We start from the raw sequence: 25,750 nt of genomic DNA on the forward strand, positions 1-25,750 counted from the left end.
AAGCCGCCGCGAAAACAGAGTGCAGCGACATTTTGTCTAATTTCGGTTGCTTTATTTATGAGATATACAAAATGTTATTTCCAAGGTGGTAAGTACAGCTAAAAATTGCCTAAGACTTATCAGATATGACACATAGACATGGTATTCTATAGCGTCGCAATGCGAGGCAGGAGAAAAGCTCCCGGACGCATTCGGATTAAAGTGTTTTACAAACAATTCTTGTGGGTCTGTTTCGGTGTTTAGTGTTTAGTGTTCGGTGTTTAGTGTTGTCAGGTCAGGCTAGTCTACAGGTGTCTGGTGTTTGTGTGCGTGGGGTCTGGGTTACGTGTTTACAAAAACAAATCAACGAGTGAAGTTCGTTAAACAATTTCAATAAATATCACATTGCGTTAGAGAGTTGCTGGCAGGGTTATTGGATATATTGGCATCGCACACTCTGCTCTACCAAAGACATAATAACAAGATGAGTAACGCCATAACAATTTTAAGCACTCGAATTTTTCGGAATGAAATCTTAAGATTTTGTTCAAATGCATTTTTAGGCATTACAGATCTTAACAATCTCAACTTTGTGCTGGCGAGAGAGGGAATTCAGATGTATGGACGTTATGCATCTTGCTTTTATGAGGCCTTTGGCTCTACAAGCGCCATGGCAGCGGTATAAGGCCCCACTTCTGGGTGATGTCCTTGAAGTCGCACTCCATGCTAAGCACCACCTTCTCAACCTTTTGCAGGCGGGAATTTGAGGCGGCCTTGAGAGTGAGGCATAGCTTCGTTTCTCGATGAGAGATTTGCTGGGTCTATCAAGATAAAGTTCAGAGTGATCATCAGCGATATCATTAACATATTCAGCTACTTACATCCATGTCATATGTCCACTGCTGGCTGGAGTCGTTGGCGCACTGCGTCAGCATCACGTTCGATGTGGTGGCATTTCTGTTCTTCAGCATCTTGATCACGCCCAGCTTCGGCTTGCGGTAGGTCAGGCACACGTTGTCGTTGGTCATTATCTGGCCCCTGGGCGTGATCACAAACATGTCCATGCTTTGGGCATGCGCGGTGCAGTCGCCCACGGTCACCGGCGAGAGGGACGTGCGCGGCACATCCTCTTTAAGTGGACGGAGACACTTGTCCCTCTCCAGGTCTATCAGCGATAGCAAATCATTTGACTTGGTCTCAATCTCCTCAAAGGCGCGCTTCCATTCCCGCGACAGAGATCGCCCTGGCAGACTCTTCATATGCATGCTGTAGGCCTGAGCGCATTCCGTTTCGCCGTCCAACCAAATAATCTTGCCGAAGAAACGATCAGGAGCTGGGAAGAAGTGCTCGGGCCATATGTTTTCCAGATACCAGGAGAACGGCTTGCACTGCAACTTCTTTCTCAACGCCACTCGCTCCGCCACATTCACCTTTTCCTTCGCGCCCAATGTGAGTCCCGCGGTATAGAGCATCACAAAGTACTGCCAGTCGTCCATCCACACGGTCGCCGCCCTCGCCAGGTTGTCTGTCAGCACCTCGCTCATGCCACCGGGAAAAGTGTACGGCGTACTGCTGCGGAATACGTGCCCCACATGGGAGCAGGGGCTAATCTCCACGCGTCCGCCGCACTGCCAAATGCGGAAGGACATCTCCACGTTCTCCCCGCCCCAGACTCGCATGTTGCTGTCGTAGGATCCCATCTCGTAAAAGTATTTGCGATCGATGGCGAACAGGCCACCAGCCATGCCAGGCGTTGCTATTGGTGCTGTGGTGTCGTTGGAGTTACGATTCAGCGTCTGACGTTTGCGTTCCGAGGAGAACCACCGAAAGCTCAGCTGCCAGTTGAAGCCACCCCAGTGGTTCTCGAAGGTCTTTGTATAGCTGAAGTTGTCGTCGGAGATGATGTCGATCACCGGACAGATGACAACCTTACGGGATTCCTTGATGCGGGCCAAAAGCGGCTCCAGCCATCCCCGTGAGCACTCGCAGTGGGCATCCAGGAAGGTCAGCACATCGCCGCGGGCATGCTCAGCGCCTAAGAGGCGGGCGGGCACCAGGCCACTGCGCTTCGGCATGCGGTAGATCCTCGTGGGCACTGCCAGAACCTTCACATAGCTATCCAGCTGACCTTTTAGATAGGCTGCGAAGTTTAGCACAAGAAGAAGAGTTTTATTAAAACAATTACATTTTTTAATAGAATTAATTCTCTTCGAGATGAGTTCTAATACGAAAGATGTGAAAAAACTATTGATGTCATTCAAGGGTAAATGGTATTAAAACTAGTTTTTTCTTGGGAAGATCTTATAATTAAGGTTTATTGTTTTTATAAAACCAGTTTTAAAGGTACCGCGCTTAGATTTTGGAAATATATAAGAGCAGAAAATTGTTAGTTGCCTCAGGAACTTCATAAAGATGTTCTCCGGAAAGAACAACTGCGGCCAAAAACTAAAAGTTTTCTCAAATTTATATCAGCAACTTTTAAAAACGTGTGAAATTATTAAATATAAAAGAAGGTAGCTTATTTAAAAACAGATTTTAAAATATTTTAATATAAACTTTTGTTTTGATAACAACTTCCAAAACAGAGGCATTAGGCTTTGACTTTTGCTTTCTAAAATCGCTCAAAGAGCCGAAAGAAAATGCATAGATGCACTTCTAATTTACTTAAAGAGTTAACAACAAACTAAAAAGTATGGTGGAAAAAATGTGGCGTACGACGGGGATTAAAATTCAATTCACCAATTACAGTGCTAACTAAGAGCTATAAGTTTTAAATTTTGGTAAATTAAAATAAAGTCTTGGCACATGTTTATTTTCAGTATGAATGCGTGCAAATGTCGCTTTCGATATGAGAGAATTTTGCAATTTATATGTTTAATCATGACATTTTTAAATGGAAAGCAACAATGCATTGTGATAAAATAACCAAATAAATACATATCTTGCTAAAATAAACCCTACTTCCCAGAACTTATAAATATAAACAAAATTCAAACTCACTGCGATCACTGGCATCATCTACCAGAATAATTTCCTTCAAGAGGTATGGCGGTGAGCGATTAATGACGCTGGTGATAGTGCGCAATAACACGGACCAAGCCTCATTGTGGAAGACGATGATCACCGAAGTGCTGGGCAGTCCGCCGGGATACTTCTTGTCGCGGCATCTGGAAGACAAGCGATACAAATGAGCAACTTGTAGGGAAATATGATATCGCGGGATCTTACTCGGGAGTGCGGTAATCCTTGAGGGTGCGGTTAAGCGGGATGCGATCGCTGGCCAGCAGGTTGAAGCTATTCAGCCGGAAGAAGCGCTGCATGCGAAAGCGGTCGCGAGGCGGCACCACAACAGGTCGGCCATCGGCGCCCTCTCCATTGATGGGTTTGAACAGGTTGGTGTTGTAATCGTCTGCAAGCGAGTGGATATTAATGCATTTTTCCATTGTGTCACATCATGTCAGTGATGGGAAACACTCATTTTTGGAAGATGATTGTACATTTTGGACTAAGGTTTATAATTGAATTAAATTAGGTTTGTAATGTAGCTTTAATTTTAATTATCAAGCTGGAGTTCGCATCGTTTGCGAGCGTTTTATGATCATTGGGGATGTAACTTTGAAATTGATTTATTTTAACGGGTTAAACCGGATGAAACATGTTCACTAAACGCTTGTTTTGAGTTTTTTTTTGAACATTTAGCGAGGCTTCCTCAAAATTCACGATTTATATCACTTCTAAGTGAGTCACTAAACATTTTAATGTAGGTTTCGTTTTTTGGTCACTGATGTGGTAATTTATTACCTTGCTACCACCGATTTAATAGGTTTTATAGGTTTACGTTACATATAATTTTTACATTACAAGCTTAAATTTATCTTTACTTGAGCCACTTTAAAATGTAAACATTAGAAGAGCCTATTGATTTTTTTTAAAATATTATTTTTGGTCACTTATTCAACAAATTTTCACCTGGAACCTTTGGCTACTTCGTGTTACACCTGACACAAATGAAACAAGCCGAAAAGCGGTACATATAAAGCTGGGTACAAGCCAACCCATGGAGCCCTGCCATCACTGATCGCGGGACCAGCCCACTCACCTGCAGTCATGTTGCCGAAGATGTCTCCCTTGCCAATGTAGTGGGCCACGATGTTTTTGTGCTGCCAGAGCGAGCGGCGCTTGGGCGGGGGCTTGGGGTGACTGTGCAAGAAATCAGAAATCGGCGCGTCAGCCAAGGCAAGTGATCCACAAAAGAGGTGACAATGGTATTAAGGCTTTGCATTTGCAATGGCCCGCGGCTCGGGCCTCGAATCACGCGAAGCGATGGCAAAACAAACAAGAGCCCCACATCCAATGCGGAGTGGAGGCACTCGAGTGGAACTCTTGCAGATTGCAACACGCGCCCCGAAGGCACAGCCTTCGTTGGGCAACTGGCCAGAGGCGGAGGCACGTCCTCATCCCGTGGATCTACTACTCACCGCAGTTCGGAGTCGGGGCTCTGGATGCTGGTCACATAGAGGTTGATGCTGATGGCGAACATAAAGAAGGCGAAGAACAGCAGGAAGAGGTAGAGCAGCCACAGCTTCTTGAGCTGCTGGAACCGAAGACCCATGATGGCGGAGGCTTCTTCGTACCTTGGCTAACTTGGCTAAGTGACTAACGGGCTAGCTCGCTAACTGGCTTACTGGCTACTGCGGGGCGATGTGAATGACCGATGCGAACGCCAGCTCTGTTTACTGCCAACTAATCAAGCCGTTGTTGTTGTCCAGCCAGCAGTCCAACAACTCCGCGGAACGGCGAAGAAATGCGGCGCTGCCGCCGGGGGTCCGCTTTAAAATACGCGCCGCGTACGCGTTCCAATTCGCAGGTGGGGCGGCAGGTGCATATACAGGTGTTTATGAATACATTCCGCTTGTTCGCCGGTCACTTGTTTACTCAGCAATTGTGCAAAAACGTCCGAAACACTTCATTATTTTGCTTTCACCAGCATTTCAGCAGAAATCTTCTTTTTTTTGTTTTTAATGACTGCCGATGTATCGATAGGTATGCGCTATCGATTAATGTTATGCTAGCACTCGTAGAGGTGCGCAATCAGCCAGAAAATGTTTTAAAATGTTGCAGAACTTGTTATTTCATTGATATATTGAAAAAGTATTATTTATAATAGTAAATAAATTATATTTAAATAATTCAATTTAAATTAATAAGCGAGTTGTAGTCGATACGCGTTGTCATTATGTTAAAATTATTAATGCATAATCAGTTCATTTGAACTAGTTGCCTGACTACTGGTTCAATAGCCGTTATAAGACTGATTAGTCGATGTAAGTTGGTATCGATATATGGCGGGAAGAATTAGTCGATTTCAAACTTTTTGCTTAGTTGCAAAGCGCTCTGTCGATTACTTGGCAAAGGCAGAATTCTTATGTTTATTTAATTGAAAAAGAGCTACATAGTCGCTTTTTATAATGTTCTTATGGGGCCGACTAGGATAAACGGCAAACCGCAATCTGATACTGATATTTCTGCTAAGAATAATGTATAATGAATCATAACGTAGATTCTTATTACTCAATATCTATGACAAAGTATTCTTATAAAAGGAAATATATGCATGAACCGGTTCCATGAGGACTTGGAAAATGTATGACAAGGAGTTCGCGATTTCTCTATTTTTAAATTAAAATATACTAAATGTAGGTAATTTTTTCTTTAAAATTTAACGCTACGTGTTGATTTTTTCAAATTGAATTTATAAATATAATTTCTTAATTATTGGCAATAGTAATTAGGCAAAAACTGTAAATATTAATTAAAAGTGTTCAATTCTTTTATTTCATTTTACTACCTATTACTGTTATTTACAAAGTTGGAAACATCTTTATCTAAAATATTCGTCCAGCCTCTAATACTGTTAACAGACAAAGTCAAGCAAAGTAGTTTTAGCGATAAAGACGTCGGCGTTGTGCATTCTGTAAGGTTATAGCCAGAAGTCCAGCCACGATAACGGTAAGCATCTGATGATTAAATATAAATAAATATAAATATAAAGTTTTGTTATTGTTCATTTTCAGCTTAAGTTTCTTAATATCAGTTACCTCTACTCCCACAACAGACCAGTCGCTGATCCGCTCCCAGCGTGTGCCCTTGATAAAGGCCGCCCCCAGTTTCTGATTGCATCCTGCGGTGTAGAGATCCGTGGTCACCGTTGCGTTCTGGTTGTAGTAGCAGCTTTGCGGAATGCGCAGGCCACTATCCGGATAGTTCGCGGGCCCCGTCTGCCCGCAGCAGTGGTACTAAATGATAAATAGGTTAATATTTACGCAAACAGAGATAAAAAGGTTTCCCCTTGATTCCGATAAAATTCAACAAAATGCTAATTAATACAAGTGCCACATTTCTTAAGAAATTGTTAACTTGCCCAGGAAAGTAATTCCCGAGAAATAGAGTCCATTCAAAACATTTTCATTTTCATCCAGCTTGTTTTCCCATCATTTTTTAAGTTTATTAGTATTTTTAAACTAAGTTAATAAGTTTAATTTACATTCACTCTCTTACAAAACTCAGTTAAAACCATTTTATTTTTGTTAAATATTGTAAAGACAAGAGTCTAGTCTGATTAACTCACCTTGATCTCATAGTAGGACATACTGTTTTGATGGTACAGCTGACCTTGCCAGGCATCGTATATCGTCTCGTTGGCCAGCAGCTCAAAGTTGATGGGCCCGGCGAAGATCACTGTGATCTGTCCAAAGATTAGGGCCAGCATGATCGCAGCATACTTTCGGGCGGGGCGAAAAAAAAGTGTCTTATAAGAGTCAATCCTTAGGCGCAGTCACAACTACTCACGATCCAGGTCATGCGGATGCTCTCCCTCAGAGTGGCGACGCAGCCAAAGATGGTGCTGCCAAAGAGCAGGACGCCCAGGACAATGCCCAATATGCAGGGCACTCGGATGGCCAGGCTGTGACTGAAGGCGATCAGGGCGTAAGAGCAGGCGGAGATGGTCAGTGCCGCCAGAACCTGGAGAGAGTGTATCAAATCGCGATGAGTGGGGCTATCAGCTTGGGATTTGGCAAGTGGCGATAACGATACTCACACAGCACAAAAAGTCCAATACGAAGGAGGACACCTTCAACGTCTTTGTGCCGCAGCTCATTTTGCAATATTTAATTTTTTGATTCAGGCACTCTCGCAGCAGAAAATCAACTGATAGGTGGCACCCCCAAAACCAAATATCGAAAGCCAAACGGTGAGCAACGTAGTCCCAAGGGGTTTAAACTTATCGGAGAGCGCTAGGCCATCTACCCGATAAGGGTCTGCTCAAACAGCTGAGGAGAGCCTTATCAGTTAGCTTAATTATTGTATTTGATAAGCACTCGAGCATAGAAATTCGCTCGATATTTGTTTGACTCAACCTAAACTGCGAGTAAAATGCGAATGTGCTCTTTTAGGCCTGACCCAGGCATCGTCACGCAGGTTTTTCATAATAAAATTGCTAATATAATATATAAAGATGAATTGGAACAACAAGTATAAAATTTATTGGCCACTTGGTTATAATGTACCTAAGGATGTATTACAATAAATAAATAAATTTATTATGGTTACATTTTTTGTTGAAATATTGCTTTAATAATAAAAAAAAAAGAAAAAAAAGAAAAAAAAAAGAAAAAAAAAGAAAAAAAAAGAAAAAAAAAGAAAAAAAAAAGAAAAAAATGAAAAAAAAGAAAAAAGGGAAAAAAGAAAAAAAAAAGAGAAAAAATTTGTTACTAATTTCAAATTACAATTTTATTTCTGAGGCAATTAAGTTCCACCCCAAAGAGCGACACGAAAATAAAGATAATGTCGTAGTTAAAAACTTTTTATCCCATCAGATAATTCACGGCCATTGAGCTTTTAGTAAAATGAGATCGAAAATGGAGATCTGGCCGAACGGGAATGAATCAGTTCGATCCGGGAGCAATCGCCAGCTTGACTCTATAATCAAAATAAGTAAATAATGTATTACTTTGCTATCGCTGCGCTTACAGAGCGCGGATATTCCTGCCTCGTCACCGGTATATCGGTTGTGTTTTATTTTAACACTCTATTGCAAAGACCAGACCGAGACGCGGCGCAAGAGCCACCCGAGTTTGTTTAGCTATTTAGTATAGAAGTAACCTCCGGCGAGCGTGTTTCGGAGCGTTGAAAATTAATATCACCTACGTCATGGGTTGCTCTACGATAACGGTTAAGTTTCTAGTACTCCTTTTCAACTTCCTGTGCGCGGTGAGTACCGATAAAGGGTTTAACTCAGGTGATTTATTGAGTGTAGTCATAAACTATTTTTGCTTCCGTGATATCTTCCCAATTTTATTTGTTGCTACCGGAACTCAATTGTGCGACAATCTATGAAATCGATCGAAGAAATAAAAGTAACTTGAAGAAGTACAAATTAAGAAATGAAAAAAAAAAAATAAAAATTAATTGAAAATACATTTAAAGTACAAATAGTAGTATACTATAAACTGTGTGGTAGTACGAGTATATAAAAAGTGCAAGTGCATTATTATAATAAATAAATTGGGTAAACTTAAAACGTAGAAACAAGCTAAGTATTCTTGGCTTAAATATACCTATGCATATTTCATCTTATCTAAAATTAAGTCAAGAACGATAAAAATGATATGTGAATTGAAAGACAGCATTACCTATGGCTTTGCTTACATTTGCCAGATGGCGTTTTATGGAATACCCCCTTTTGTTTTCGTTGATTAGTCCAGCGTTATCTAAGCACATTGCGTTATTTCGAATGATTAAGTATGTACATGGAGCTTAAAGTTTTCGTGGAGGCGATAGCTAGGCATAGGCAGGTGGTGTTTACTTTTTGTTTATTGTATTTATGCCTGTGGAACACACTTTCAGGTGCTGGGCCTCGCAACAATAGTGATCAATGCCTTGGCCATCAAGGATATGGCGCCCGATGGGCGACCCATTCTGTGGGTTTTCATTGCTGTGGGCGCGGTCGTCTTCCTGACCTCGTTTCTAGGCTGCTTTGGGGCCATCAAGGAGAGCATCTGCCTGACATGGACGGTGAGTAATCAAGTGCGGCTGGGTTTTAGATTCATATTAAACCGATTTATCCAATAGTATGCCATTACTATGCTTGCTCTCCTGATCATTTCGGTCGTGGTCCTATTTGTTTTCCGGATGCACATCGAAGGGGCCGTAACTGCTGAGGATGAGCTAAATCTCGCCTGGGAAAAGCAAAAGAATGGCACGGATGCCATGTCGGAATACCAGAAGCAAGTAAGTGTCAGGGCAAGAAGTATCTTAGAATCTGCATAATCAAGATCTATCGATATCCGGACTTAAACCAGCATAGCTCTTCTCAAAATAAACATAAATTTAGCAGCTTATGATCCAACGTTAGACTCTGTAGTATCTCTTTATTACAATCAAATATGAAATCAAATTGTACCGCTAATTCCAAGTCTAGTTGAGTTTTGAGCCTAAATATCAAGGACCTTAATGCTAACCTATTAATTCCAGTTCCATTGCTGTGGTATCAATGGAGTCAAGGACTATACAATCGCCCATCTAACTGTTCCCGAGAGCTGCTTCGATCACGATAATGCCTATACTGTGGGATGCCTGAAGGAAATGGAGACCTTCTACGACGAACTTTGGGAGGGCCCAAAGATTGTTGTCTGGATACTGATGGTCATTGAGGTCGGTTTTATGATTATCATTTTTACGTTCATTTTGTTCATAAAACTAACCTTTTTTCAGATCGCTTCTTTCACATTCTCAACTATACTGGGCGTGACTTTAAGAAACGAACAACGTCGCTACGGCTACTAAATTATATGAATTAGTAATACTAAGCTAGAAGTAACTATCTGACTGCATAGTATATTTATATTTTTAAAAATTTATTTTGCACTTTTTATACATTGCCAAATAAAATTGTAATATATGAGGTCACTTTTTTATCTGTTCGACTTTGATTAGAAAGTTATCGCCAAGGCCTTATCTCCGGATTCCTTTCTTGTAAGTTGCACCTGTTTCTGCTGTCAATCAGAATTCAATAAGCAGCCGAAATGGAATGCAAGTTTACTTCGATTAAGAATTGGCTTTTAGCCGTCGAGTATGGACTCTTGATGGTGAGTTTCCTAAGGATAATCGTTTGCTAGAGACTTCTTGTGATTTCTAACTTGAGTCCCCAATTCCCAGCTCTTGACTGTAGTCATTTTGCTAGTTGGGATTCCCAGCTATATTGACGTGGGTACAGCTGTGCGAATCAGTTACTACTTCCTTTCTCCCGTGTTAGCGATACTTTTCCTACTGCTCGTCGGCATTGTAGTAATCCATTTAAGGAAACAAGGATCGAAGAAACCCAAGCTGAACCTATCTCGGCTCCTGCTACTGCTGGTGGTTTTTGTACTACCCTTGATTTTGAGCTTTAAAATTATTCAACACCACAAATCCAGCTGGAAGCTTTTGTCCAAGGCATGGATTGAATTAGATGGTCTTAATCAAACGGAATTGCTGTCCTCCTGGCAAGAAAAGGTTTATGTTTACCCACTCTCCGTGGTATTTTTTTAGAACACGAATAACTATTATAGGGCAACTGCTGTGGAGTTATGGGCCCATATGACTACCTTAGGAAGGGACTGGAGTTACCCAAAAACTGCTTTAATTATAAAGAAAGCGAAGTAAAAGTGAAGGATGGCTGCTATAAAGTTTTCAGGGACAATGCATTTATTACTTACTATATAATTGTAGTGATAATTGTAGTGATATTTGCGGTCTATTTGGTAAGTAAAATTTGTATTGAATCGTTTTAAAAACTATCTTTCTTTATTTTAAAGATGGTGAAAATTGCACGGAATTTCTTGGAGTGGAAAGCGGACATGGACAACTCTAGGGCAAAACGTAGGACTTCAAATGCGCCCCTACTTTAATATGAACTTACTGATGATGGTGTAATAATTTCTTTTGTATAACCAACAAATAAATGACTAATCGAAGCAGATTTCAAAGTTTATTAATTAGTCATAAGCTATCTTATTCGTCATTTAAGTTGGTATGAGTTGTATTGTTATTGAAAGGTGTTCAGAGGCTTCTATCTTATCAAGTTAATCCGTGCCACTTTATAACGTTCTAATTCAATCGCTCATTTATATGAATTTCAGCTCTTCTGATACCTTGATTTAAAATTAAGATCCCTAATCTAAATTTGTTCCAAATGTTTTAAGTATTGTGGAGCTACTTCTCTAGGACTTGAATCGATTATGATGAAATAACGTATCCTTATCTTAAGAAATTGCTTTTAGTTAACAGTTCTTAAGAGGTCAGCTATTGTAAAAGGCAAAAGGAAGAACCCTTTAATTTAATTCATAGATTTAATTTAATTAAGGGGGTCTTCTCATTCAAAAGCCGTTTTTTGGACCCTTTTTAAAAAAATTCTTATTTGAAAACGCAAAGAATAATTGAAAACTTTTTTTATTTATTGAATTCAAAAATGTTCAAAGTAACTAAAAAAGTTGTTCTTGCCTCGATACGAGGGTTGTTCAAAGAGTAATGAGACTTCAAACATGGTGGTCGAAAAAAAAGGTGTCGTCCTGGCGGCCACGATTCAGGGTCTCCAGAGCGTCCGAAATGAAAAATAAAAACGGGGTTATAATCAGAATTGATGTTATTTTCGGGTGACGGAACAGATTTTTTTTTAAATTTTTTTAAACAAAATGGCGGCCATTTAAAAAAAAAATTTCGATTTCGGGCTTTTTTTTTGTAGTTTAATGTAAAAAAAAATAGAAAAAAAAAATTTAAAAAAAAATCTGTTCCGTCACCCGAGAATGGTGACAATTCTGCGTCGACTCCACTTTGTTTCATGAAAATTGGTTCAGTTGAACTGGAGATATCATGGCCGCCAGTTCGAAAAACGTGGTTTCGAGATAAACGCGTTTGAAGTTTGAAAAAAGCTCATTTTGCGAAGAACTTGCTTCACAAATAAGGCTGTATCTTCTAAAGTATTTCGAATTTCTAAAAATCCTTTTGGGGACATATACACACCATCCCAAGCTATAAATAAATGCAAAAAAAAAAAATCGAAAAAAAAAAGTTGCCCAATGAGAAGACCCCCTTAATAGAAGTAAATCTCTAGTATTAAATAGAACTGATCAAATAGATGGCATTCCAAATCGAAGTAGCTTTCCGTTTGTGTAACTCAGAACCGTCCCGGTATGCAATATGCCTCGGAAGGCTCAACCAAAATATTGTTTATGAACTCAATTTATTGGTCAGCTAATTTGATATATATGGTTTCTTGGACACGCGATCTGCTTGGCATTTCTATTTCCGCTCATCCCATTTCCATTTCGAAGCTATTTAGTTTGCATGGGGCGCGTCGACAGTTGGCAACCTGCAATTTTAATTGCCAAACTGTCTGCCAGAGTCAGGCGATGTGTGTGTGTGTGTGTGTGCGGGTGAGAGTGTCTTTGTCGGATTGCAAATTACTCAAAATAAACACAATTTAGAATACATTGGCACACATTTGCTCTGTTCAATCCCCGCGCCCTGCAATTGCCGTTGAGTTGTCCCTAGACATGCTAACTCAAATCAAAGTCGCAACGAGCGCACAGTGGGAGTAAAGGATATTATGTTCTTTAATATCTTAAATATTTAAATTATTATTTATAATATTATGAAACATGTTTCATACAGGGACGGTAATTATTATAAGATTTATTTATTATTATTATACACATTGATTTGTATTTTGTTGATCATCATTGCCAAGTTTGTAGTAAGGGTTCAATTGTATGCTATAATTTTAGCTGTTTTGCACTCAGTTCTTTATTTATTCATTTATTTAACTTAATTTTTATTTCTGGTTCTGATCTTTCCCTTAGCTATCAAAGCCTTTGACAGTGAGGGAATAAACTAAACCCTTGATGAACGTTTATTTGTGTTTTCCTCTCTTAACTTCCTTTTAACTTTCGAGAGACATGTTTTAGAAGAATTTCTCTATATTAATCTTTAAGTTTTATTTTTTTTTTTCAAATGTTATATTATATTGACAAAAGCACCATATTTTTCTTCCCATGGTGGTGCCAAGCTAACTAGTGACATGAGGAGCATGTGCTGCCCCGGGTCGTGAGCCAATCACCATCAAAACGTACACCTTGTTGGCGCACTCAGCTCAACACTTTCACCTCTTACCGGAGCCTTCTGGCCCGGTGGCTTTTGCGCTTTTATGCTTAGGAGCTCCCGGAGCCAGAGACTTCAGCCAGTTTCATTTGTGAGTTTCGTTCGTGCAGTTTCGCCGAAATTTCCACCGCCGCCGGCTGCGCCAAAAGTGAAGCATAAGTTGAGGCGCCGCTGCCATGAGTCGCATGCAAGCGTAAGTTCTATGCAAATGTTCGCGGGTCGCGTGCACCCAGGTGCTAATGAGTTGGAACCCACTACGCGTGGCGCCCCCGTCATCCTCCATCCGCCACATAATTGCGGAGGGGCGGTGAAACAAATTGCTTAATTTGTTTAGCTGCTGTTTAATTTTCACCACCCAAAATATGTGTACGAGTATGTGTAACTCCATCGCGAATTCCTTTTGCATTTGGCATGCGTGAAATGGAGTTTTGTGTTTTGTTTGGCAATTAGTTTTACCCGGTAACCGGCTCGGCACTCATCATGGGTTATGGTTGTTTGATTACTAATTTATGCGAGCAGGAAAATCAATGGGTAATCCAAAACTGATTTATGATCATCGATCAGATTGGTGACGGAGTTCAAGACTTGTCACAGAAATTGGTGTTGATAAAATTGTCCAAGAAGATGTATTAAAAACCCTCAGTTGGAACAATTTGTAGTATATTATTTAATGCAATTTCAATTGATTTAAAATTTTTGGCTATTTTCGCAATGCAGTAAAAGTTTATAATCGCAGTAAGGGTGGGGAGTAGCAAAAAAAAAGTGTAGCACAATTATCTAAATTTAAAACAAAGTTAAACATTTCGTATTAGTTTGCATAGTCTCGATTTAATGATGTTCTTACACATACATCGCAAATGTTTTAAAGATACTATACCCTTAATTATTAATACAAAAATGTAAGAAATTACTGCAACCACAAAAAAGATGTTCATTCAAATGTGGAATATCGAAATATTGTGTATATAATGTTGGGGCTTCGTTAGAGAGACATTTTCTCTTTCTAAATTCGGATTCTTGTGACCCTAATGGAAACATAGAAACGCCACGTTTAAATATCTTTATGATTTTATATACTTTTAAAAGTGTAAATAAATAAAATAAATTAAATAGTAAACTGTGTCTGAACCTTATAAAAGATATATCTACCCATAAATTCATACATTCATAAAAAAACCCGATCCAGATATCTTTTATGAAGCATTTCTAAATAGCGAAATATGAGAACATATTAAGGGGAATTTGTGATAAAAAAAAACTATCTTCTGCTTTTCTTATAATCTAATTTAATAAACTTTTTATGCGACTAGACTTTTGTTTTTATATTAATTTCGCTCTAAAATTCAGATTTTATAAGTATTTACGAGAAAATAAAAAACTGAAATGAAATCAATCATTTTGAATTGTTAAAAATTAAGAAAAAGAAGTTCATGTTTCGGTTTAATTATTAGAATAATAATACTGATTTAAATAATTTAAATTTAATTTAAAGCACTGCTAATATATGGGAATAACGTAAAAAATTAACAAATTACAATTATACAAAAAATGTATGGATCAATTAGTGGGAAAACATTAAATACTATAAAATGAATAATATATAATCACTAAAAACGGGCTACACAAACCATTTGTGAAAAAAAAGAGAGGAAGAAACAATCTATATTTCCCATTAATAGAGTCTTATTAAAGAGAATATAGTGAATAAGATGCGCTACCCTCATCATAAATAGTCTTTAGTCCCACTGGTATAAATAAGATGCGTTACGCGCAGACATTGTAAACATAAAATACAATTTCTTCACATAGATCGTCTTTAAATCCACTGAAATTCCCCATAGCCTTTCACGCCTCTCTTCGTGCGATCTTATTCTAATGTCCTGCGCTGTTCGTGCTTCGTCCTGAAAGCCGACTACCATGCCCTACCCCAAGTGCTCCGCCGTCGAATGCTCAATCCTCTTTTGTTTCCCGGCCACTTGTCTCGGCCATTTGGGAACAATGGCAAGTCGTCAACTCAGCGCTTCGTGCACGTGACTTGACAGTTATTTCAATTTAATAACTTCATATATATGGTATAGGGCTGTGGATAGTGTGTATCAAGATGCATGCCGATAGATTAAAGTTGGCGGGCCAACGCGAAGTTGGCATACGCTGCCGTCGGGCCAAAGTTTCGCGATAAAAGGTAATCAAAGTGCTTGAAAGTTCGCGCCCAGGCCCGAAGACACTCACCTGGCCGCGAAGACTGTGACCTGGTGTCGAAGAACCGATGAGCTGGGCCGGGGGAGTCATCAACTGCTGCTGAGGGGAATCGCGTGCCGCCGTGGCCCGAAGTAATTTCCTCCAGCCCACGCGTCCATATGGCAACACTTTGCCCCAGACCTAGCACACATCCCTCCGAGTGGCTGGTGGCGATGACACCCACGTCTCCGCCGCCATCACCGGCTGGTTGCAATTGGAGCGCCCCGGCAGTGGATTTATGATAAGCGGCACGCAAGCCGGAAGGCCAAAGCCGAAGCTCTCCGCCGGCAATGACAGCGTGAGCTCTTCACGGGCCTTCCGACAGGAGCACCTGCCGGGCCACGGCTTTTTCCATCGGTATCTGCCATCTCTAGACCCCCATCCAGGTGGGGACCTAAACCAACAGAGCTTCAATGAACTTTTGACGACGTGTGGAATCCGATGACTGAATGCGGGCCATGTGGCATGGAGCCATCCATTGTTAAGGACAGGCCTCGTGTCGGCATGTCGGCATGTCGCTCCCGCTCAACGTTCGAGGTTCGACGTTCGACGTTCCTGTCAGTGTGCAGATAGCATTGCTCGGTGTTTGTTTTCCCGCTGCCGGCTGCCAGACGCAGCTCCGAGAATTGGCAGCAGCCCATCGGGCACAGGAGCACCATGGCCACCTGGAACACCATGAAAACGCGGTAGGAAGGAAATAGCCTCTATAGTTAGGGAGTTTTGTAACCAGAAGTTTTTAAGACTTTTATGGAAGTATCAAAGCAATTGCAGTGTATTTGAAATATTTAAAATTATATCATATACAATATAACAACATTTTAAATTAATTTCAAATCCATATTGATTGTTGTGGAATTCGCTATTATAAAAGAAAATTAATAGTAGTTTCCAGCCACTGTGCTAATTAGTTATTTTATTTTGTAACTGATTTTATTTAAATGTAACAAAATATTTATAACCATGGTCCTCATCTTTACACATTTAGAGTTTCGCTGTAACAGTCTAGCCTCCGTTCTTGTATTGAAGAAAATACTTTTGAAATGGAATAAATATGGTCTAAGTCGAATTTTATTTAAAGGATAACCGCCTCAGTGCGCACCACCAACCGGATGAACGCCTTGCTCTCGGAGTCAATGCTGAGCAGGCGGCGGGCCGCCCAGAATCCGGAGGGCGAAGCGGCTGCCGGCGAGGGCGGGGAGCTGCAAAAGGAGAAGCCGAAGAACGACTGGCAGTTCTTTCACACCAACTTCAACATGGAACGGGCCCTGAAGATTATCGAGGACTGCATCGAGGAGCGGCTGCTATGGGATCGCTTTAGCCGTAACTACGACTCCTGGCGGGCGCTGCAGCTGGTCGAGGGCCTGGCGGCCGAGATTCGCGACAGGGTCAAGAAACTAAACCATAGACGGTGAGTCTTAAGCTGGTTCAAAGTATCATAACCTGTGAGTGTGCCCTTAGCCACCGCATCGTCTGCCTGCTGTCCATTGTGGAGAAGCAGAACCAGGGCATATACCAACGGATGTGCCATCTGATGGACGAGAAGCGGGACAACTTCACTCAGCTGGTCTTCGAGCGGCCTACTTACTTCATGATCGTGGTCCTTTATCTGGTGTACAAGGATTAGGCGTCCAGCCTCTCTCCTGGTGTTTGTTAATTACTGTTGTTAGGCTAAGTTAGGTGTTGATCCGGAAACGGCATTAGGTTATGAAAAAATTAAAATAAAAACGTACAAAAAATTGGACATTACTGGCGTCCTCAACTATAGGCCCCGGCGAGATTCGAACTCACGATCTCCTGTTTACTAGACAGGCGCTTTAACCAACTAAGCCACGGCGCCGTTGTAGCATCGGGCGTTGAACTACCCAATTCGAGCAAAAGTTTCCTCCGGGCGTGTTCTCTATCGGTTTAGAAGTCAATTTGGAAAATTAATATTGGTTCAGTTGTTTCGAGTCGAAGATAAACAATAAGAGATACGCGTAGGTTCTTGGCAACTCTTGAGATACAAGATTGCAGATAGTTTCTATGAGCAATGGGAAAGCTTTTACCACGCAAGTTCTGATATACATAACTGTAGGGATAAAGCTTTCAAATGGTGACTATGAAAAGTACTTAAAGCTTTAGCCAAACTGTTATACTACCGTTATCTTTCTACTGAAAGCTTGGAAAAATGCTATGAAGTTTTCTTTTTATTATTTTATAATTTGGCTAACTACTAATTATACCATTTGTTATTGAGTTATCTTTATTATAATTATTATAAAATTTAAAAAATAACATAATTAAGAACAACAGGAAGTTTTTTTTCTTAAAAATACTAAACTATATTTAAACTAGCCTTAAACTTTACTTATCTTATGGTTTATTTAGTTTAAATACATTTCAATAGAATATACCTCGATATAAATAAGCTTTTCCTTCCCCCTTAGTACTTTCCAGTGAAGCTACCCCATCGTAGAAGCTTTTCCTTTCGATTGCTCGGCCGTTGAAATAATAATAATTCCCAGATTGTAATGATTATTGAAACAATTATTGACGCAATTGAAACGCTAATGGGTTACAGAGCGTCAGCTGGCAAGTGAAACCATAAACAGCCATTAGGTGCACAGAGTGTAGCAGTAGCAGGGGCCACAGAGGGTTAAATGTGCACATTGCGGTTAAAATAATCGAGAAATATGGATGGAAAAATATGAAAACACCCCGCACCATCACCAGTGCAGGGTTAGGCCCCGGCGAGATTCGAACTCACGATCTCCTGTTTACTAGACAGGCGCTTTAACCAACTAAGCCACGGCGCCCACGAAAGCTTCCGCGCGAGAATGCCGTTCTTGGGCTAGCGATGCTGGGGAGAGGAGTGTGCGGCAAGTTCATAAATAGTTCTCAGCCCCGTGTGTGTGTGCGAAAGAGTAGAAGATACTTAGATACTTATGCTGACACAGTTATGGGAACAAGAATAGGAGCGGGTTGTCTTTGGAACTTTAAATGTCTAGGAGAGTAATAAATACTTTAATATTTAAAGTGAACAATTTATTTATTTATTTCTGCAATGGTGGGTATTATAAAATTATAATTGCTTTAAGTTCAGGCTGACTGAATTTGTATAATATAATTTTCAATAATTTCCTTATCAAACTATAATTAATCTTTTTAGGTTTAATATTTTCTGGTTTAGCTTTCCTAATAAATACAAAACAAAAACTAAAGCGATCAAAAAATACATATATCAACAAAATTAATAATTATTAATTGAATAAAAAATTAGAGAAAGAGCTCTATGTGTATGTTTACTGAATATCAAAGATGGGGATCAAGTCTTTTAGTATTTTTAGCTCCCATTTATATTCCTATGCTTCTAAATATTGGGATTGATTGATAAGTTAAAAATTTGTTATACATTTTATATTCTATTACTTCATTACCCAATAATAATTAATTCTTGTGTTTATAATATTTTCCACCTTAGATCTCTCAATTAAAAAAATAGCTGAAACATAATATTATAAAACATATTATAAACGGAGTATACAAATTAATAAATTAAAAATCATAGAAGCATAGTGTTACAATTATGAGTGTAAACTTTCTGAGCTAGGTTAATAAATTAAACTAAAATTAATTTAATTAAATCTACACTTGGCAACCAAGTCTCTAAGTTTTTTACCACCACTGTAGATACTTATGCTTCGGATACCCATATGTATTCATGGTGAAAAAGTTTTATTGTGGCGCAGAACTAGTTATGTAATCTATGCCATATTTATCTACAACTTGTGCCGTATCGTTTGCCGAGACGACAAAAGTATTTATAAGTAGACGTATCTGCTGGCTATTTAAATACTTGCCGCTGTGCCTGCCAGGCATGTTTGTCTTTCTGCGGCTCGGCTGTAGGAAAAATGAAGAAAAATGCAAATGTTGCTGCTTTGGCCAAATGGAAATTATTTGTACTTTTCGCACACACACACACACACACACATAACACATCCAGGAGAGCTGAGCAAACTTGGGCACTCGAAATGTATCTTTGAAATCGCCGGGGAACAGCCCAGAGGCAGAGCGTTGGCTGCTCCTTCTTTGGCATCGGGCATCGGCTTATTAGCAAGTCTTTGCTGCTTGTCAAAGAGTTCAGTGGAGCAGCAAGAGCACGAACCAAGCCAAACCAAACCAAACCGAAAGAGCCTCTGGTGATTGTTAAGTATCTAAGCCGCGTTCCGTTAGAGCCGAATGTCATTCCTGACCAGGAGAGATGGCCCCGGGTCACGGGCCTGGGAAATTAGGAAAAATTGTGAGTCAACCCGAGTGCATTTTGGTATCTTGCGTGTCGATAAATCAGACTATCCATTTAAAGAGCCTTCCTAGGCCCATTAGCACCGAATGCTCGAATAGTTATGCAGGCCTCATCCCCATCTCGTGTCCCGTTGTCCATTGTCCCAACGAAGAGCAACAGTTTAGCTGCGACTTCCGAGCGTTTACCAAACTAATTGCCCGAACTTAGTTGCTCATCAAATTGCCGCATCATTTTACGCAGATTTTTATCGCACCAGCCCGGCTCCATCCACGGTCGGGGACACTCTCTGGCTTTGGCCGGAGGGGGAATCCCACTCACTACAACTGCGAGTCGAGCCAAGTATCTAATGCGTTTCCTGTGTTTCAGCCATGTAACAACAGCCATCGGCCCGGTGTCGGTGTCTGTATTTGTGTATCTACATGTTTCCATCTCTGTTGGCCTACTCTGCTCCATCGGGAGTATTAACTGGCTGATTGTATTCGACAAATACAAGTATATTCATTTCAAAGAACTAAGATAGTGAACCAATTCTTTAGTTAAGTATTAAGTTTAATAATAATGTTAATATTAAATATATTGAAATTAATGACTAAGGTTTGACACCTATAACTAAACCCTTCTTCGTAAACATTCTTCTGATAATGTGGTTATGATATATGATATATGGATATTGTTTCATTACTTAGAGTATTGGTCAAAGTATTTGAGATATTTTACCTTTCGTCCAATCTAGTACCACTAATTTTTTCTGCTAATAAGTTTTAAAGCAAACTATTAAAGCCCTTTTTGAAAGAAACTATTTGTCCCACTTAATTGGAATTTAGAATCTACATTTATAGTGGTATATGTAGAAAAATATTACTTTTAAGTACTTAGAATAGCAAAAATTTCTAAAGTAATGGTTCATTGGTAATAACAACTGATTCCATAATCTAAAAGAGTACAGTTTATTCGATGTTTTTCCCAGAGCTGCACTCTAGCCTCTCCCCGATTATAACATTGTAATTTGGCATTGGCATTGGGAAGCCAACGCTTATCGGCACATGACTCCAATAAATTCGCTTTCGCCTTTCTCACACCCTGCTACTCCTCTGCTATCTGGCATCTCACTCAACCCGGGACCCATGTCGATCCTGGGCTCCCAATTCCAATCCCCATCGCAGCGCTATACCACTCCCCCCGATAAATGCGCAGCTATTGAGTTTTTACGCATTTGGAAAACCTCCGAAAAGGATATGGGTAAGGAGCTGGAATAGGAATCGCGTGGAGCTGGAGCAGGATAAGGATTACAGCCTGGGCTGCTGGCGTTTTGCTCGGGGCTGTCGGCTTAGCTCTCTCCTCTCTCTCTCGTGCAGTGAGTGTGTGGTGCGGATTTCCTCGCTTTTGTGCCAGGATGGGGAAAGACAAATCTGCTTTTGTTTTTATCTGATGCCGTTTCGTATTTAGCCATCTTATCCTGGTGGGAATGCGAGCACATTCGGCTGGCGTCGAAAGTCGGATTAGGCAACCGGAAAGTCCGTGATAGCCTGGCTTTAACGATGGCCGCGAGTTGAAATTTTAGTAATTATTATTGGCCACAAAAGGGCCGTAAGGGCCGCCGTTAAGGCCGCGGAACCCCCATAACCCTAATTGGGCGACATTTCCCAGGCAATTATAAACAGAGGGCCCCCTGAAAATAAAAGTGAAAGCATTAATTGCCTGAACTTGACTGTGAGGAGATCCAATTTAATCGCGGTCCCTCAGACATTAAGCATCGTGGGTGTAACTGTTGGGGAATGGAAATCGTCCGAAGGTAGGAACCAGCTGAACCTCAAATCGAAGAGTATGGGCAGAAATCAGTGCTCCTGCATAAGCTTCATGACAAGGAAGATACTTTTTTTCTAGTTCCAATTTCACAAATTCCTTTGCTCTGAAAGTAGGCTGCGACTGAGCGCTCCACCAGTCAGTCAGTCCTATAGTTCTCTTCAATCATCTCGCTTGTTCGTGCAGTCTGACTTGTTCCAAAAAATAATATAAGCCCGTGGAAAAATATTACGATATTTTGCTAGCAAACATGTTTCGCTCGCGTGTGAGCAAGGCGGTCCTGTCCAGTCGCTGTTTTACCCGGATGTACTCCAAGGACGTGCGCTTTGGCCCCGAGGTCCGGGCCCTTATGATCCGAGGCGTAGATGTGTTGGCGGATGCCGTGGCCGTCACCATGGGTCCGAAGGGCCGCAGTGTGATCGTCGAGCGGCCGTGGTCCTCGCCGAAGATCACCAAGGACGGCTTCACCGTGGCCCGTTCGATTGCTTTGAAGGACCAGCACATGAACCTGGGCGCCAAGTTGGTTCAGGATGTGGCGAGTAAGACGAACGAGACTGCCGGAGATGGCACCACCACGGCCACAGTGCTGGCTCGAGCCATCACCAAGGAGGGCTTTGGCCAAATCACTATGGGTGCCAATCCGGTAGAGATTCGTCGCGGCGCCATGCTGGCCGTGGAGGTCGTGAAGCAGAAGCTTAAGGAGATGTCCAAGACGGTGGAGACCCGCGAGGAGATCCAGCAGGTGGCCACCATATCGGCCAATGGCGACACAGAGATAGGCCGTCTCATTGGCGAGGCCACCGACAAGGTGGGTCCTAAGGGAACCATCACAGTGAAGGACGGCAAGCGCCTAAAGGACGAACTGTCCATCATCCAGGGCCTGCGATTCGATACTGGCTATGTCTCGCCCTTCTTCGTGAACAGCGGCAAGGGCTCCAAGGTGGAGTTCTCCAATGCTTTTGTGCTGATCTCCCTGAAGAAGATCACATCGCTGTCGCAGATCGTCAAAAGTCTGGAGCAGTCCGTCGGGCAGCGTCGGCCACTGGTCATTATAGCCGAGGACATCAGCGGGGAGGCCCTCAATGCCTTGGTGCTGAACAAGCTCCGGATAGGCCTCCAGGTGTGTGCGATCAAGTCGCCCAGCTATGGGCAACAGCGCAAGGATCTGATTGGGGATATATCGGCTGCCACCGGAGCTACGATTTTCGGCGATGACATCAACTACTCGAAGATAGAGGACGCCAAGCTAACCGACCTGGGCCAGGTGGGCGAGGCGGTGATTACCAAAGACAGCACCATGCTTCTTCAGGGCACGCCCAAGCCAGGCCTGCTGGAAATGCGCATTCAGCAGATCAAGGACGAGCTGGCGGACAAGCAAACAAAGCCCGAGCAGCAGGACCGTCTGCGCCAGCGCCTCTCCGCCCTAACCAAGGGTGTGGCCGTGCTCCACATCGGCGGGGCCAGCGAAGTGGAAGTTAGCGAAAAGAAAGACCGGGTGGTGGACGCTCTGAATGCCACCCGAGCGGCCATTGAGGAGGGCATCGTGCCCGGTGGCGGCACCGCCTTTCTGCGCTGCATCCCGCATCTCCTGAAGCTCAAGCTGGGGAGCTCGGATCTCCAGAAGGGCGTTGAGATAATCTGCAACGCCCTGCGTATGCCCTGCCTGACGATTGCCCAGAACGCCGGAGTGGACGGCGCCACGGTGGTAGCCAATGTGCTGAATGGTTCCGGAGACTTTGGCTACGACGCCATGGGAGATGAGTACGGCGCTCTGGTCGACAAGGGCATCATCGATCCCACCAAGGTGGTGCGAACTGCCATCTCCGATGCCGCCGGTGTGGCCTCGCTCCTCAGCACCACCGAGGTGGTCATCACGGACTCGCGCGACAACGATCTTCTGGCGAAACTGGCGGGAGGTGGCGCTGCCATGGATGGTCTGGACATGAACATGGGGGGCTTGGAAGAGCTGGCTGCTCTGAGTGGACTGGGTGGAATGGGTGGCATGGGTGGCATGGGAGGAATGGGTGGAATGGGTGGTATGGGTGGTATGGGCGGCATGTCTGCAATGGGTGGCGGTGGAGACGCCTCTGACAGTGAGTGTCCCTCTAACGAAGAGATGAACCAAATGGTCAAGGCAATTCCCGGAATGGAGAATGTAGAGGTGCGTGATATAGACGGTAGTATGATGTAGAGTATCTTTTTTTTCTTTTGTATTCTGCATCACTTATCCCTTTTGATCGAGTGAGCCTAAATTTCCTTTGTTTCCAATAAAAATTCTTCAGTGTTGTATTCGAATCGTAATTAATTCTCTGTTTATCTTTCAATAAATTTTGGAGGGGAACAGCTCTCTCTAACTTTAGGAGCATTTGGGGTCTGGCAGAGAGAACTTTTTTGAAGCGACTGTCGCTTACACTGATAAATCCATACAATATAAATATTTTATCTACTTAAAGTTTCGATAAATAAATGATTATTCTATTTTCAATATGATATTAAGTCGAGATATCGTTCTATATTCACATGGTATATAGCCTCGAGGTAGTTTTTATAGCTAAAATTGCACATATTCCATCAAAAAGTAGGCACATTTTTTATTGCCAAACTTTATTTATAACGATTGCAGCACAAGTTGTGGGTACCATCCAGATTTAATTTAAGTTTAATGTGATATGGGCATGACAGCAAGTGCTGGGATCGTTAAATCAGAGTTTAACTGATTTCCTTGCCGTCGCCGTCGGTTTCTGCTCCCAATTTAATTGAGTTAAGCGAATCTGTTAGCCCCCTCGTTTCGCTTTCAATTAAATAAACAACTTTTCAGCGGCTGCCAGGCTGCCTTCCCGCATCCTTCGCCGTTGTTATGGCATTTTAACCCCTAATTTATTAATGACTGCCGGCATTCATCAGAGCAAAAAGTTCATATTTCAAAAACTGCCGCAGAAAGGGTTGGAAATTATTGGGCGCCATTTGATTAATGACACTTGCTGCTCCACCGAGGGGGGAATCGGAAGGAGCTTCCGTCCATGGGCTTGGGGGATGAATGAAGGATCTCCGACACCCAAAATGTGTTCCATCAGAATATTTGCCAAGTTTCACTTTTCGTCGAGTCCTGTCACGTGCAATCTGCAGCCGGGTCCGGGACCAGGATGCCGTAGCTTATCCATAACAATGCCCTACCCTCCGGGATGTTTCTGCATACCGTTGCGCATTGTGACATGCCAGATGAATTTGTCCGAACATGTGTTCAGCTCCTGCTGCAGCTGTTCCAGGACCCCAGTCCCCAGTCCCCAGTCCTTGGGGTGGAACTGATACAGATAAATTTAATTTCGTTCGCTCTGTTTGCCTGTCGCAGGACGACAGCCATTGAACTTGCATGCCAACACGAATTTTGATTTTTCTTGCTGCTCCATCCGTGACAGCCTCAGTATCCGTATCCTGCCGTGGAAACAGGCCGCCCTACATTGCTAGTGGAGACTGTCAGGGGGGCTGCTATCAGGGGTTATTGGCATTATAAACACGTAGCCATGCATACGACTCTCTCGCTGATGTTATATCATTTCATAAATGGGTTTATTTGTGGTCTTAATAGAGGCTTTAGTTCAACTGTGGTCAATGTGGTTCTAAGCTTGGGTGGACAAGTAGGGGTTTGGTGATTTAACAGACCACGATATCGCTATTTACTGGTATATAATCTCCAGAGACGACAAAATTGAACTCATCATAAACATTTAAAATATTTTAATAAACATGTACAGGTTTAAGCAGAACATATATTAACGTTTAAGAAAGCTGTTCTTCTATTGTAGCCTTAAAAAAATGACAGTATAACAAAGAAAATCTACATCTTCCGTAATTTTTGTTGAACTAGAGGTTTTACTTCTAGAAGTAGCATTGGCTCTCTTGACAGAATGTGTCCATGAGTATACTTAAACATTTCCTTTAAATTCCCTAATTTTATAAACGATTCTTCACCTTTTGCCATGCCAACACTCAGTCGCCATTCGTGACAAAACAGACTCTATCTCATTCTGAATGCCTCTCTTTAAAATTAAAGTTCATGACAGTTCGATGAATAGTTTATGACAGATTCTTGTCCTACTGATGAAAAGTTGATGAGTAGGTTGATAAATTATTAATGAATCATGTCGATGAATTTTTGGCCTAAAATGTTGAGGCCAAAACCCAAAGATTTTGGTGTTGAATAGTTAATAAAAAATGTATAAATGGTAATGGTAATTTTATCACTTATTAGTT

The 25,750-nt window shown here is 41.7% G+C and overlaps 6 protein-coding genes and 2 non-coding genes across 8 annotated transcripts; 4 read left to right on the plus strand and 4 right to left on the minus strand.

The window, feature by feature from the left end:
- Positions 1-34: 34 nt before the first annotated feature.
- Positions 35-5,005, minus strand: Pgant3 (Polypeptide N-Acetylgalactosaminyltransferase 3). Its single transcript, XM_017176475.3, has 6 exons — positions 4,458-5,005; positions 4,079-4,179; positions 3,208-3,388; positions 2,980-3,146; positions 861-2,119; positions 35-800 (listed from the first exon to the last, which is right to left on the minus strand). The coding sequence occupies exons 1-6, from the start codon at positions 4,589-4,591 to the stop codon at positions 639-641; spliced, it is 2,004 nt and encodes a 667-aa protein (XP_017031964.1). The 5' UTR covers positions 4,592-5,005; the 3' UTR covers positions 35-638.
- A 780-nt stretch (positions 5,006-5,785) lies between these two features.
- Positions 5,786-7,219, minus strand: Tsp42Eq (Tetraspanin 42Eq). Its single transcript, XM_017176399.3, has 5 exons — positions 7,079-7,219; positions 6,829-7,002; positions 6,608-6,760; positions 6,078-6,275; positions 5,786-5,996 (listed from the first exon to the last, which is right to left on the minus strand). The coding sequence occupies exons 1-5, from the start codon at positions 7,136-7,138 to the stop codon at positions 5,922-5,924; spliced, it is 660 nt and encodes a 219-aa protein (XP_017031888.1). The 5' UTR covers positions 7,139-7,219; the 3' UTR covers positions 5,786-5,921.
- An 882-nt stretch (positions 7,220-8,101) lies between these two features.
- Positions 8,102-9,948, plus strand: Tsp42Er (Tetraspanin 42Er). The gene is made up of 5 exons (XM_017176391.3): positions 8,102-8,250; positions 8,887-9,054; positions 9,112-9,270; positions 9,514-9,693; positions 9,754-9,948. The coding sequence occupies exons 1-5, from the start codon at positions 8,191-8,193 to the stop codon at positions 9,823-9,825; spliced, it is 639 nt and encodes a 212-aa protein (XP_017031880.1). The 5' UTR covers positions 8,102-8,190; the 3' UTR covers positions 9,826-9,948.
- A 91-nt stretch (positions 9,949-10,039) lies between these two features.
- On the plus strand, positions 10,040-10,999 carry LOC108081311 (uncharacterized). The gene is made up of 4 exons (XM_017176403.2): positions 10,040-10,127; positions 10,198-10,533; positions 10,590-10,781; positions 10,836-10,999. Exons 1-4 carry the CDS (start codon positions 10,065-10,067, stop codon positions 10,926-10,928), a joined length of 684 nt encoding a protein of 227 aa, XP_017031892.1. The 5' UTR covers positions 10,040-10,064; the 3' UTR covers positions 10,929-10,999.
- Positions 11,000-16,071: 5,072 nt separating this feature from the next.
- On the plus strand, positions 16,072-17,038 carry LOC108081317 (dynein light chain Tctex-type protein 2B). The gene is made up of 3 exons (XM_017176406.1): positions 16,072-16,100; positions 16,493-16,822; positions 16,873-17,038. Exons 1-3 carry the CDS (start codon positions 16,072-16,074, stop codon positions 17,036-17,038), a joined length of 525 nt encoding a protein of 174 aa, XP_017031895.1.
- A 139-nt stretch (positions 17,039-17,177) lies between these two features.
- Positions 17,178-17,251, minus strand: TRNAT-AGU (transfer RNA threonine (anticodon AGU)). Its single transcript has one exon. It is a non-coding gene; the product is annotated as a tRNA-Thr (tRNA).
- An 884-nt stretch (positions 17,252-18,135) lies between these two features.
- TRNAT-AGU (transfer RNA threonine (anticodon AGU)) lies at positions 18,136-18,209 on the minus strand. The gene has a single exon. It is a non-coding gene; the product is annotated as a tRNA-Thr (tRNA).
- A 3,426-nt stretch (positions 18,210-21,635) lies between these two features.
- Hsp60B (Heat shock protein 60B) lies at positions 21,636-23,800 on the plus strand. Its single transcript, XM_017176383.3, has one exon. The coding sequence runs from the start codon at positions 21,750-21,752 to the stop codon at positions 23,688-23,690; it is 1,941 nt and encodes a 646-aa protein (XP_017031872.1). The 5' UTR covers positions 21,636-21,749; the 3' UTR covers positions 23,691-23,800.
- The last annotated feature ends 1,950 nt before the right edge of the window (positions 23,801-25,750 follow it).

Source organism: Drosophila kikkawai, chromosome 2L (assembly GCF_030179895.1).
Source record: "Drosophila kikkawai strain 14028-0561.14 chromosome 2L, DkikHiC1v2, whole genome shotgun sequence".
Classification (NCBI taxonomy): Eukaryota; Metazoa; Arthropoda; class Insecta; order Diptera; family Drosophilidae; genus Drosophila; species Drosophila kikkawai.